Source organism: Peromyscus maniculatus, chromosome 22, assembly GCF_049852395.1.
Source record: "Peromyscus maniculatus bairdii isolate BWxNUB_F1_BW_parent chromosome 22, HU_Pman_BW_mat_3.1, whole genome shotgun sequence".
NCBI classification, from domain to species: Eukaryota; Metazoa; Chordata; class Mammalia; order Rodentia; family Cricetidae; genus Peromyscus; species Peromyscus maniculatus.
In genome coordinates this window covers 19,447,750-19,460,974 of record NC_134873.1, presented here as the reverse complement: position 1 = coordinate 19,460,974, position 13,225 = coordinate 19,447,750, and the positions used below count along the sequence as shown (strand labels likewise).

General features: G+C 51.6%; 1 protein-coding gene across 6 annotated transcripts in view; it reads right to left on the bottom strand.

Moving 5' to 3' along the window:
• The window catches only part of Adcy3 (adenylate cyclase 3), an 80,496-nt gene that overhangs the window by 32,170 nt on the left and 35,101 nt on the right, over nt 1-13,225 (bottom strand). For 5 of the 6 annotated variants that reach the window (XM_015999969.3, XM_076559102.1, XM_015999968.3 and 2 more), the window contains one exon: nt 8,131-8,280. In XM_015999969.3, the coding sequence (XP_015855455.1) occupies nt 8,131-8,280 (150 nt within the window). Of the gene's footprint in view, nt 1-8,130; nt 8,281-12,370; nt 12,407-13,225 lie in introns of those variants that run through there. The other variant, XM_076559104.1, reaches the window with a different exon arrangement.

Here is a 13,225-nt window from a genome sequence, read left to right as displayed (position 1 = left end):
AAAACAGTGCCATTCACAGCTCCAGGAGAGAAACCCACTCACATGGCCGCCCCCACCCCCCCCAAAGGTAAAGGCCTCGCTCGGTAACAGTACACCTCAGAGGGAGGGCCATGACCCAGGCAGAGGCAGGAGAGGAAGCAGGTTACAAGCACCTATTCACCTGAATATAGTTCACCACAGATGTAGTGTCCCCTAAGCCATGCTTCCCAGGGTGCTGTGGAGTAATCCTCCTGTACACTGTGAAAATGTGTTGCTCTCATTGGTAATAAAATGCTGATTGGCTGATAGCTAGGCAGGATTTTGGGGGCAGAGAGAATGCTGGGAAGAAGAAAGGCGGAGTCTGAGGGGTTGTGAGCCAGACTTGGAAGAAGCAACGTGGAAGTTCATAGATGAGGTAAACGAGCCCCAGGGCAGCTCACAGATGACTAGAAATGGGTTAATGTAAGTTGTAAGAGCTGGCTGGAGACAAGCCTAAGCTAGTGGCCAAGCATTTATAATTAATAATAAGTCTCTGTGTGGTTATTTGGGAGTGACTGCCGGGACACAGAGAAACCCCACCTATACTAGGGCACACACATCAACATTGGTGACTCTCTTAACAGCCCTGTACACTTAGCATCCCCCATTGGGGCCTGGCTTCAGCTTCCTCAGTGGTGGAAGGTATGGCCTGAGGGAGTGCAAGCCTGTGTTGGCCACTTCCCCTGTCACCTCTCCATCCCCCTCACTCTTCCTTCACATCATCTCGCTGCCTGGGAAGTGCTTCTGGAGGGGGGGGGGTGACTCAGACACCTTGCAATTCTGAAGTTTGTACCTGGCAACAGGTGTGATGTTCTGGGTGCCCTCATGTTCTGGGTGCCTGCCGTTGCTAGGTGCCATTTGGGGTGCTTAGCAACTCTCAAGGTCCCAAACTAATCCCCAAAGCAAGGTCACACGGGACTCACAACAAGCAATCGGGCTCCACACTAACATGCCCATGGAGCTGTGGGGAGGCTGGATGAGGACCCAAGCTCACTCAGGTAGCTCTACTGGACCGCCTGTGTCCTGGAGGACAAGGATGCTAGGCCAGCAGTTCTCAACCTGTGGGTTTGTCTCCTTTTCATGCCAGGATTGAGCTCAGACACATCAATAAGGCTTTGGTGTCGGCCAGACACACTTGTGCTCTGCAAGGAGGCAGGGGATGGTGGGGCCGAACCCTTTCGTTCCTGACCCTCTTGAGCATACCTTCGGTCTCCACCCATCTGTCACCTAAGCCACGCCTCCCTTGAGAAAACGTGGGAGGGAATCTCTGTGTGGGGAAAGGACTGGGCTACCTCACCCCTTTCTGGGAGCCGGAACTCTCAGTCCCATCTTTATCCCAAGTAAGAAGCCAGTCACCTCCATGAAGACAGAAGCCAAGGGTCACGGGAACTAGAGAAGCCTGGGCAGGGTTCCCGTGGTGTCGAAGGAGGAAGATGAGGGCAAGAGGAGACCGGCTGAGGGGCCGAGCAACTTCAGCAGCAGGGCACATCGTCTGCCTCGAAAGCGGTTCAGAAAACACTTAACGCGTGCTGACGCCATAAAGCGAGGAGGCGCCGGGCCTGAGCGCTGCATTCTGGGAAGAGCCTCGCCTGGCTTCAGCACTGGTACTGCAAATGCTGGAGCATTTACCCAAGGACTGCACAGACCGTTTAGCGTGGCAGGGACTTCGAGTGGCACCTGAAAGGGGGACAGGCGTCCAGACCACGCTCTGTCTGCTCCCACGGGGGCTTCTGCAGCCCTCTGTCCCAAGGGTCCCTGTCCGTCCTCTCATTGCCATCCGTACCGGCTTTGACAGAGGAGAGCACACGGAGACCTGTGCGTCCCCACAGGCTGAGGCTCCTGTGTCCAGTCAGCCCTGAGGTCCAGGGAGGGAATGACCTCTGTCCTGACTGGAACAGAGGAGAGAAGGGTGTTCTCTCAACCAGCTGCCACCTTCCTCCTCAGCCTCCCTTCGGCCAGTGTGTCCCCAGGGGCTGAAGCCATGTCCTAGTAGCAAAGGCACCAAAGGACTTCATAGTTTGGAAGTTCAACTCTCCCTTCCGCCTGTGCGTACTTCCCAAACAATCCATGACAAGGATATATATATATTTTATTTAAGCCCAGTTTTTCAAAAGGCTAAACAAAGACAGCGAAACACATCCCCAATGTCACATAGGGGAGTGCCAGACCCTGCTGTGCCCGAGAAAGCTGGCGCAATACTGGATACAGATCTGACGTCACCAACACAGGGACAGGGGTGGGGCTGGTCCCCTGCGACACAGACTCTGCTGTCAGTCGCAGGAGGAGGTGACATGGGCATGGAGCGTGCAAGGACCTGGGTCTGCTGACCTCACGAGCAAGGACAGTCCCTAGGGCATCAGGGTTCCACGGGCAGAGAGGTATTTTCTAGATAAACAAGGGCATAAGTGCCTAAGTACACTCTCGTTCATCACGAAGGGGAGATAAATTGTTTGAGCCTGCATATGAGTCAATGTGGCAATATTTATCAACATTAGGAAGGCACAAGGCTGGTGCCTCCAAAAGCTAAACACAGTGGTACCTGGCAATTCCACTTCCGGGTGGGTATCCAAAAGGCGTGAAGCAAAGACTGGAATAGACACTCGGACCCCAGTGCTCATGGTGACATTATTCACCGCAGACAGAAAGAAAAGCCAGAGGATGCTCAACAGTATGCCAGTGAAGGTCCTGATGATTTATTTATTTTTTTTTTTCGAGACAGGGTTTCTCTGTGTAGCTTTGCACCTTTTCTAGAACTCACTCTGTAGCCCTGGCTGGCCTTGAACGCACAGAGATCTGCCTGCCTCTGCCTCTGCTAAGATTAAAGCGTGTGCCCCCATCACCGGGCAGGTCTTGAAGATTTAACTGTGGTCTACGGCAGCATCATGCTGCCCGGGAAAGAAGGAAGTTCTGCACATGCTACACAAAGCTGCTCCTTGAAGACTTTATGCTAATTCATGAAACAAGCCAAATGCAAGAAGACAGTTACTCCGTGATTCTACTTCTGCGATACCTACACTAGGCAGCTTCAGAGCCGCCAGAGGCTGGGAGGGGGGCGAGGATGAGGAGTCAGTGTTGACGGGCTGAGTTCCTTTCTGTTTGGGGGGATACAATTCGCAACAACGTCAATGGACTCGGTGCCACTGAACCGCACCCTTGAAAATGACCAGAAGTGGGGTGGGGCTGAAAAGACGGCTCACCTTGCCAGCATGATGGCCTGAGTTCTACCCACAAAGCCCACAGGAAAAAGCCACATATGGTGGGACATGCTTGTAAGCCCAACATGAGGAGGCTGAGACAGGCAGATCCCTGAGGCTTCCTGACCAACTGGCCTAACCTGGCCTAGCCTGGCCTAGTCCAGCCTAGCTCAGCCTGGCCAAATTTCAAGCTCTGGGCCAGTAAGAGACCCTGTTTTTAAAAAGTATGGGGAGAGGGCATGATGATGACAGACAATACTTGAGGTTTTTCTCCAACACACACACTGCACACACTGCATACATACACTGCACACACATAAATTCTAGCTCTCTAGAAGCAATAAGAAACACCGAAGTTGCAAAGACGTGAGGGACCAAAGCCTCAGAGGGAAGCGATACACATTTAGAGGAAGCTAGTACCCTCTGCCATCTTTCCCTTGAGGACAGGAACAGAGGGCAGTGGTGAGAACATCCCAAGGGTTGGAGATAACAAAGACCCTAGACAGAGCCAAGGGGCTGAGATGCTGGAGAGCGGAGAGCTAGAGCACAAGCCTGACTTCCGGTATTCTGTTCCGGAAGCGGGGGTTGGGGAGGAACCACAATGTCCAAACAGAAGCTGCTAGAAAAGAGGATACAGACAGAAGACCATGTCTGCAGCAGCAGTTTCTCCAGCTAGGGAGCTCAAGCCCCGCCCCCTAAGAGGAGGACCCGCCTCCTAAGAGCTATATGCACATGTACAGGTACCCATACATACATACATACATACATACATACAACACACACACACACACACACACATATTCACTAAAAGTCCAGCTCTTACACAAAATATCTTCATGAAAAATTTAGAGGTGGGGGGAAGCAAAGATACCAGGACCCGAGCAAAAAGACATGAGCACTTAACAAATTCCCAGCCGGATCCCAGATGACGTCAACGACGGGGTGAGGTTTCTGGGGACTGCCAGGAACTTAGCTAGTGTTAAGAGAGAGTGATACAGTGAAAAACGTCTTCAAGAAAGACCAGTACCAAAAGAGGATGACAGCGCACGCCTATAAAACCACCACTTGGGAGGCAAAGGCAGGAGGATCAGAAGTTCAAGGTCATCCTTGGCTACGTCACAAGTTCAAGGCTAGCCTGGGCTATGAGAGACTCTATCTCAAAAACCAAACACGTAATACTTCGAACCATTAAAATTGAGTCCTGAAAGCTGTATGTATTAAGAGATGTTTGTCTCAGGGGCCGCAGCGAGGCTGCTTTTATCTGTAAATGTTTAAGTTTGACTGTATAAATTATGTGGCTTCGGGGACCTAAGCTAGGCTGCAGAACTGGGTCACTGCCATCTAAGTTCACATCATCTACTTCCTCAGATGCTCACACTGAAGAGTCTGCATCTCTTCTTCTATTATTCTTTTAAGAATTAGAAAACCAAAAGAATTTGCACCTTAATGTCTCATGGAGTAATATTCCTTAGAGGAATTATAAATACCATTGCTTCTGGCATTTTCGGTGACACGCTACAAAATCATGTCTTCTAAATGAGTGCAAGGGTTGGTAGACTCTCTGGCAAATCAGAGAAGCAAAGATCTGAAAACAGTCATGAGGTCAGCACAAATACTCCGTCTGAAGCAAAGGGGGAAGGATGAGTTAGAGTCGGGGCAGGGGGGATGTCAGGAGGGACAGGTAGCACATCCCTATAATCCCAGTGTTGGGGGGGGGGGCAGAGGCAGGATTGTCACACTATGTAGCCTGAGCTACACAGTGAGGGTCTGTATTAAAAAAAGGAAAGACTCAGGGTGGAGGTGGCACACACCTTTAACCTCAGCACTCGGGAGGCAGAAGCAAGTGGATCACTGAGTTTGAGGCCAACCTGGTCTACATAGTGAATCCCAAAATATCCAGGTCTACATAGAGACTGTGTCTCAAACAAACAAACAAACATATTAAAAGTACATTTTAGCAAAACACGTCAAAGCTCATTCTTCTAGGCTATATACCTAGATGACAACAAGGACATAAAGTAAATCAAAGGAAAAGAAGAAAATTATAAAGGATTTTTGTTGGTGGTTTTTTGGTTTTTTGTTTGTTTGGTTGGTTAGTTGGTTTGCTTTGGTTTGGTTTCGTTTTTTCAAGACAGGGTTTCTCTGTATAGCCCTGGCTGTCCTGGAACTCACTCTGTAGCCCAGGCTAGTCTCAAACTCACAGAGATCCACCTGCCTCTGCCTTCCAAGTGCTGGGATTAAAGGTGTATGTCACCACTGCCCAGCAGATCAAGTTTTTAAAAAGCATAAATTAATGAATTATAGACAAGAAATGTGCAAAGAGCATAAAAAAAATATAAGGTGGCTCACTGCTCAGACTAAACCTGAGACTATTACCTCAGCAAGGTGAGTGAAGGGAAAAAGAAAAAGAAGGCACAAATTATCAATAATTTAAAAAAATCAGTATAAATCTCACAGATAATAAGCAGTCAAAAGAAATAGCATTGTGCCAACAATTGGAAAATTTAAGACAAAAATGAACAAGTTTCCAGAGGGGCCTCTTCAAAAGTTATCAAAAACAAAAACCAAACAAAGTCCAATTTAAATCCCGAACACCCGTTCTCTTGGGACAGAAGTTGATTCTTCTCACCTCCTAATGCGCAGAGCTCCCCTGGGGACCTCTGAACATCTAGGCACTGTGCATAGCACACACTGACTCTGCCAGGTGGCAGGGAGAGGGGACAACTTCTCCAGTTACTGCACGGCATGCAGATGACATCGATATGAAGTCAGATGGCGGCCCCACCCCGTTGTCCGCAGAGCTGCCGATCTCACCGGAACCCCCACAGGCGGCAGCATCCGGGCCTTCCTGTTGAAAGTACCCTCAGCCCTTCTGCAGGGTTCACCTCTAAAACAACCTCTCAAGGAGGGCTCTGCATAGAGAGAAACCGAGGCTTCAGGAAGCTCAGGAATGGAGCCGGAGAGGCGGCTCTGCCGTTAAGAGCATCAGCTGCTCCTGCAGAGGACCCAAGTTACTCCCAGCACCCACATGGGGGCTCACGACCATGGGTAACTCCAGTTCAAGGGAACCCAACACCCTCTTCTGGCCTCTGTGGGCGCTGCATGCCCGTGGTACACAGACATACAGGTAGACAAGACACCCAAGAACGTAAAATAAAAGAGGGATAAAAAGAGGCTAATGTCCATTCAGGATATAGCCAGGCTAAACTTATCCCACTTAACGGACACTCACAGATACATACCGTGTGCTCAGTGAATGTTGAGGACCCCTGCCCCTCCTGTCTGCCTCACTTGCAAGGGCTGAGGTCCCCCTTGCTGGCACAGGTAGGGGAGTGCCAGCTCACCAGCAGGCCAGCAGGCTGCTCTACAACGTCCCAGATTTCTGTGCCACCGAGAAGGCCCTTGCTGCTAGTTCCCAGGCTCTCGGCGCTGACCCTGCCCTGAGGTGACATGCAGACCTGGGAATAAGAACCTAAGGGTGCCATGGCCGGCCCCGAGTTCACAGGTAACAAAGCACTTCTCAACAAAGTGCTTCTCACCCAACCCTCGGGAAATCCTGCAAGGCGAACACTACACCCACGCTCTGAATACGAGGACAGTGGGTCTCTGAGAGATGAAAGAACTCCCGGGCGAGCTCAGTGGTAACTCTGGAAGGCCACCATGGCATAAGAGACCAGACACACAGCATCTTTATAAAGCCAGAAGGAGAAACTATAAAATACAGCCAGGCTGCAGCAGGTCCCCAAGAACCACCACGGGCCACAAATCATGGACCTTTGTCACCAGAGGCAAGGGGAATTGGCCCATCAGCCCTGCTTTCTGGAAAAGATGACTCCAGGGCCTAACCTGGAAGCTTCTAGATCTCACTGGTAAACAGGAGAGAGGAAATTAAGACTCATTGGCTAAGTGACTACCTGTGCCTTCAAATATCACTCTCTAGAGCAGTGGTTCTCAACCTTCCTAATACTGCGATCCTTTAATACAGTTCCTCATGTTGTGGTGACCCCCAACCACAAAATTATTTCCGTTGCTAATTCATAACTGTAATTTTGCTACTTTTTTAAAATTAATTTGTTTTTATTTTATGTGCACTGGTATTTTGCCTTCATGAATGTCTGTATGAGGGTGTCAGATCTTAGAGTAACTGACAGCTCTTAGCTGCCATGTGGGAGCTGGGAATTGAACCCGGGTCCTCTGGAAGAGCAGTCAGTGCTCTTAACTGCTGAGCCATCTCTCCAGCCCAATTTTGCTACTGTTATGAATGGCAATGTAAATATCGGATATGCGACCCCAAAGGGGTCCCGACCCGCCGGTCTAGAGAATGTGAGGAGGCTGAGAGCAGACGCTCACCTAGTAATCCCTAAAGCCAAAGGGCCATCAGCCTCAGTGGCAGAGTCTAGAAGCTTCTACGCCCCCCAACACCTAACCCCACCCCACCCCACCCGCACAAAATGACATGCTGTCCAGGGTGGAGAGCCGACCTCAGCTTTGAGGAAGGGAGATATAAACCTACAGGAAATCGGTGGGGTGTCATTTCTAGAGACCTCGAAGAACTGTTTGTGATGAATCCAGACCAAAACCCACTTAGAAGGCTGAGTCACATGGGAACGGGGAGGACCGTTCCGGGTGGATTAGGCTGGAGCTCGGCCAGTAAACAGAGAGCAGGGACAAGCAGGCCCTCCTCCAGATGGAGACAGATAAACAGGAGGGGCCCCAGGGACGGGGCTGCTGCTGCTTCGGCCTAAGTGACTGAGAAGGAGGTAGGGGGAGGAGCGAGCCGGGAGGTGGCATGGGCGGCATGAACTCTTGCCCTGTCCAAGCCCACAGCCCCAGCAGGCTCCTCGCCATCTCTTAGCACAAGCGCCAGGCCCGAGACCCTCCCCGCTCCCTCGGAGTCCCCCCAAGCCCCGAGTCACACCTGCTGCTGACTCTGCTCCTCCAGGTTCATCTTCACCTCCAGCGACTGGCGGGCCTCCAGGAAGGCCTTCCGGTGCTTGCGGTCGGCCATGTAGTAGGACATGATGCCCACGATGATGGCGCACAGGTAGAGGAAGACATTGGCCAGGATCTACATGCCAAGGAGGAGAAAGAACAGGGCTGGTGAATATATAGATCTTCAGGAAAACCGGGACAGGGAGGTGGGGCTGGCAGGGATCCATGTGAGAGGCCCCTGAGTGGACCCTACCCTATAAATCACAATCAGCAAGAGAACGGCTCCAGGCCAGGAACGTGTACAGGCCACGAGGCTTGGATGCAAGTTTACAAGGCCTGGTGAATGAAGACGGCTGTTCCTTTCCTACATCATACCACAATCAAGCTCCTCACCGAGAGGCGGAGCAACCCTTGGCTACTCAGGTTTTTTTGTTTGTTTGTTTTGTTTTGTTAAGATTTTATTTATTTATTATGTATACAGTGAGTGTTCAGCCTGCAGGCCAGAAGAGGGCACCAGATCTCATTACAGATGGTTGTGAGCCACCATGTGGTTGCTGGGAATTGAACTCAGGACCTCTGGAAGAACAGCCAGTGCTCTTAACCTCTGAGCCATCTCTCCAGCCCGGCTACTCAGTGGTTAAACCAGCAGGTATGGAGCCCAGCTTACTAGGTGCTATCAGTGCCAGCCCACTGTTCCGCAAGCCCAGCGCCAATGCAAGACCTTAGCTGGCAAGAGTCTGCTCTGTCTGGTACCCTGCAGTCTCTCCCAGGTGGCCTGGTTCCTTGTCATGCCTAAAAGCCTGCTGGATTGGCAGCGCCAGCAGTTTCCTGCTGGAGGGAGCCTTGGATACGGACCTGGACGTTCCCATCATACACGGCTCCTGGTGATGGCAGCTGCCAGCTCTGCGCTTTGGTCAGAAATGGTGGGGCCCGGTACTGGGCCAGGTGTTAATTCCCTGTTGGCCTGCAGTCCACTGGCCTGAGGGACCCTTCTCAGGCAACGCTGCTCCTGGCCCAGCTCAACCTGTTTCTCTGAAGCCGATGCCACACTTTAAGTTTGATTAAATTTTTTTTTTATATTATTTATGTGTATGAGTGTTTTGCCCATGTATATGTCTGCGCATCATGCGCATGCTTGGTGCCCAAGGATGCCAGGAGAGGGCATCGGATCCCCTGGAACTGGAGTTCCAGACAGTTGTGAGCCGCCTTGTGGATGCTGGGGATTGAACTTAGGTCCTCTTCAAGAACTCTTACCCGATGAGCTCCCTCTGGCCCCTCCCCACCCCACCCACCCACACCTTCATGAAACTGTCCTTTCCTCCCAGCCCTAGTTCCTGAGGTCCTGTAGGGAAGCGGGGGTGGGAGGTGGGGGGGTGGGTAGGGGGGGGATGGGACAGGACAGTCACCACCCACAGAGGTAGTTCAGCTATCCCTCACACAAGATTGGCGTTGAAAAGCAGGATGCAAAGGAAATTATTAGGAATAGGAATTAGGAATCCTACAGGAGGAGAAGACTGGCCCAATGGTGTGCATGTTAGAGTCTGGGGTCAGGGAAAACGATGCTGAAGTCAGCTAGGATTTTACATGGATGCTTCAGTAAACAGATAAGGGGATGATTCTGATTTATCTTCTGGGTTCTCCTGCTTATGCCACACCCTCTCTGAGCTGTTTTTCCTTTATCAGGACTGATCACCAACACCCTAAGGACTCACCACCGCCACACCCTACAGAGTGTTCCTGGGGGGCGGGGGGCACAGGTGGTTGGCAGTGTTGAGTCCATGGGAAGCTCCACCACAGGGCTGCTGAACAATGATTTAGGAGGCGGACTGTGTGTCTGGGCTAGCCAGAAGTCACTGTGGATAAATCCCTAAGCTCCTGGGCGGCTGGCTCTACCATCTAAGATCTGTGTTAATCTTGGGCCACAGCTGTCACCATCTGGGGTCAGTATCCTTTCGCAACATCCCTGTACTGTCTGCCTTCTTGATAGATCCTCCATCTAAGTGGCCAAGCTTGGTAGGACACCAGCCTGATCATCTGGAAATCTCTGGAGTTGGGTCCAGTGAATGCAGTCAATCATATGGACCCCGCTGGCCCTCAGAGTCAGTCTAGCATGATGCCCAAGAAACTTGACCCGCCCAAAGGCCATCCTCCTGCAGAACCAAATGCCCTTGGCATGTGCCCACATCTCCAAGCTCACAGAGCCACAACCTGACAAGACTGGATAACAGAGTCAGGTTGGCATCCTATGCTTCATTTGTGTGCCAGGCTTTCAAGAAAGACGCTGCACGTGGCAGCCACATCCACGTAGCTAGAGTTTTCCTGCCTTGCCCACAGTCAGGACAAATCTTTGTCATCCGCCAGTCCCACAGCCACTCAGACCCAACCAAGTAAACATAGAGACTTATATTGCTTACAAACTATATGGCCATGGCAGGCTTCTTGCTAACTGTTCTTATAGCTTAAATTAATCCATTTCCATAAATCTATACCTTGCCACGTGGCTCGTGGCTTACTGGCATCTTCACATTCTGCTTGTCCTGGCGGCGGCTGGCAGTGACCCCTTCTGCCATCCTGTTCTTTCTTTTCTCCTCTCTGTTAGTCCCGCCTATATTTCCTGCCTAGCCACTGGCCAATCAATGTTTTATTTATACAGAATGATATCCACAGCACATCCAACTGGGACTCATATGACTAGGTCACCACTGTGAACCTCAGTACTCCCAAAGAGAGAGTTCAACCAGGGAAGGATCTCCTATAGCCACAGAAAAGGTCTGACACTAGAGAAGGCATTTATACATCTGTCCCTGGCCAACTAGCCTGGACTGGAGCTAAAACTCGACATTATCCTGCTCCCCGCAATGGGTAGGCCCTGCCTCCCTGCCCGGCCATCTCATAGGGACAGAGGAAAAAGACACGGTTACCCCCTGGGGTGGTGGCCCAAGGAAAAAACACTATTACCACCACCAACTCAAGGAATGTAGATGCAGGCTTATGCCTGATGGGACTTTTTCAGGACAGTGCATCTCAATGCTCTGCATATATTCTAAAATAAAGGTATATATGGTAAGGACACAACCTCAGGACCACCCTGGGCTTACGTCCCACCCTCGCTAGCCTGGTGGCCTCCGAGGCTGTTTGCTCTGTCCTGAGCCCAGTCTTGATTGACACTGCCTGGTCTTCATGAGCCTCGCTTCCGAAGGCAGAAGTTAGGACCGGGCAAGGTTTGATCCATGGCGTCCAGCAAGGAGCAGAGAGCAGGAGAGGTGGGTGGTTCTCAGGCTGTCAGTCTCTGACTCCCCCCCCCCCTCAAATACTCCAGTCACAGCTGCCTCATCCTTTTCCCAATCGGTATTTGAAGCTCATCAGCTCCAAAAAGGCTCTCTGTAGGGAAGTGGGGATTGCAGGGCCTGGGGATGCCAGGAAATGCCACTCCCTACACCCCGTGAATTCACCTACTTCTAACAATTCTAGAGGCCGGGCTTCGAGTTCCTTAAAACTCCAGCCCTATTCGCTTGCCTAAACCCACCTGTTCTAGCCCACCCCGGTGACCTCCCTCGCTCCGGCTACAGGGCCTGACAGGAGCTTGGCAGCGGCCTCTGTCCTAAGTGTTGACTGCTGGGAAGCTCAGTCAGCCAAGGTCTCACACAGAGGCCAACTCAGCCCCCACATCCAGGGCGTGAATCCAGCAGGCCAACGCCGCCAAGCCAAGGAAACCCCAATAATCCAGGGAAGCAGAAGCTGGCCTTGGGGAAGGAAGGGTCAAGCGTGCACAGCCCTGAGGACAGTGAAGAAGGTTCCGGGACACCCCGACATGGTCCCTCCGAGGACCCAGGAGGCGTGCTGAGTGAGCAGGCCAGGGCAGCAGGGCCTCAGTTTTCCTCATCATGTCAACAGTACCTCTACTCCGAGACACTTTCCCGGCCTCCTCTCATTTCCAGGCACCGCTGAGGTGACCGGGACATCGCTCTAAATTTTAGGAGAAAGTGTTTATCCAAAGGAGATTCCCCAATTCCCCAAATTTCAAAAGGCAGTCCCTATCTCCAGAAAGGAGCTCACGCTGAACTACAGGATTTCTGGCAGGTAGATAAAAGCCAGCATTCCTCAGGAACGTGTGAAACTGCTTCCCGCCTGCCAGAGGGCATCATCTTGCTTCCGCCTCTGGCACCTATTAGCATATCGGAGCCCACGCCGGCCTCCAGGCCCATTCACTCCCTATTCACAAGTACCTGTTATGGATTCCAAAGTCCATGCTAGCCTCCTGGCCTGTCTCACCTCCTCCACTGCGCCAGCTCCCAGGCTGTTGTAGCTCACAAGTTTCTGCCCGGCCAGATAGCCTTCTGCTCCCTCTGTAGCAGCAAGGCTCTCCATGACACACACACACACACACACACACACACACACACACACACACACACACCCCGCCGCCGCCACTCTTCCATTATTCTCTCGTTATTTTTTGCTATTCTCGCTTCTCTTGCAGATACCCCTGGCCACGCCCTCTCTGCTTCTTTTTCTCTCTGCTCTGGACTCTTCTGGACGCCTCTGGATGTCCTCTCTCTTATCTACAATTACAACCTGCCCCCCTCAAAGCGTGGAGCAGCCATTTTGGTGGTTTCTGTACTGTGCCCTCACTTACGGACTGCATACGTTTAAGCCCAAAGACATCCATCTGAAGATGTCCCACAGTTCCAAACACAGCAGGAGTCCCTCTGTCTCCTAAGGTGTGAAACACCAAGGTTGCCTCTTTCATATCTACAATGGAACAGTGTCTTGCTTAGGGAAAATGGGTATGTCCCCCCAAAACACGCTTGGGGAAAAAGTAACGCTCATTCTGACAGTGAGTCAGCACTATGCTGGCCAGGAGGACAGGTGACCATCATGAGTCCCTGTCTCCCGGGACCACTGTCAGGTAGGAGGCGGCCAAGCAGGTGTGGCCCTACGCAAGGACATGATGGTGAGTAAGCAGACCCTACTCTGAAACACCTCTGTCAGCTCTGCCTCTAATTATACTTTGAGAACTAGAGGCACGCATGCACGTGCGTGTGTGTGCATACATGTGTGTGTGCGCGTGCGTGCGTGTG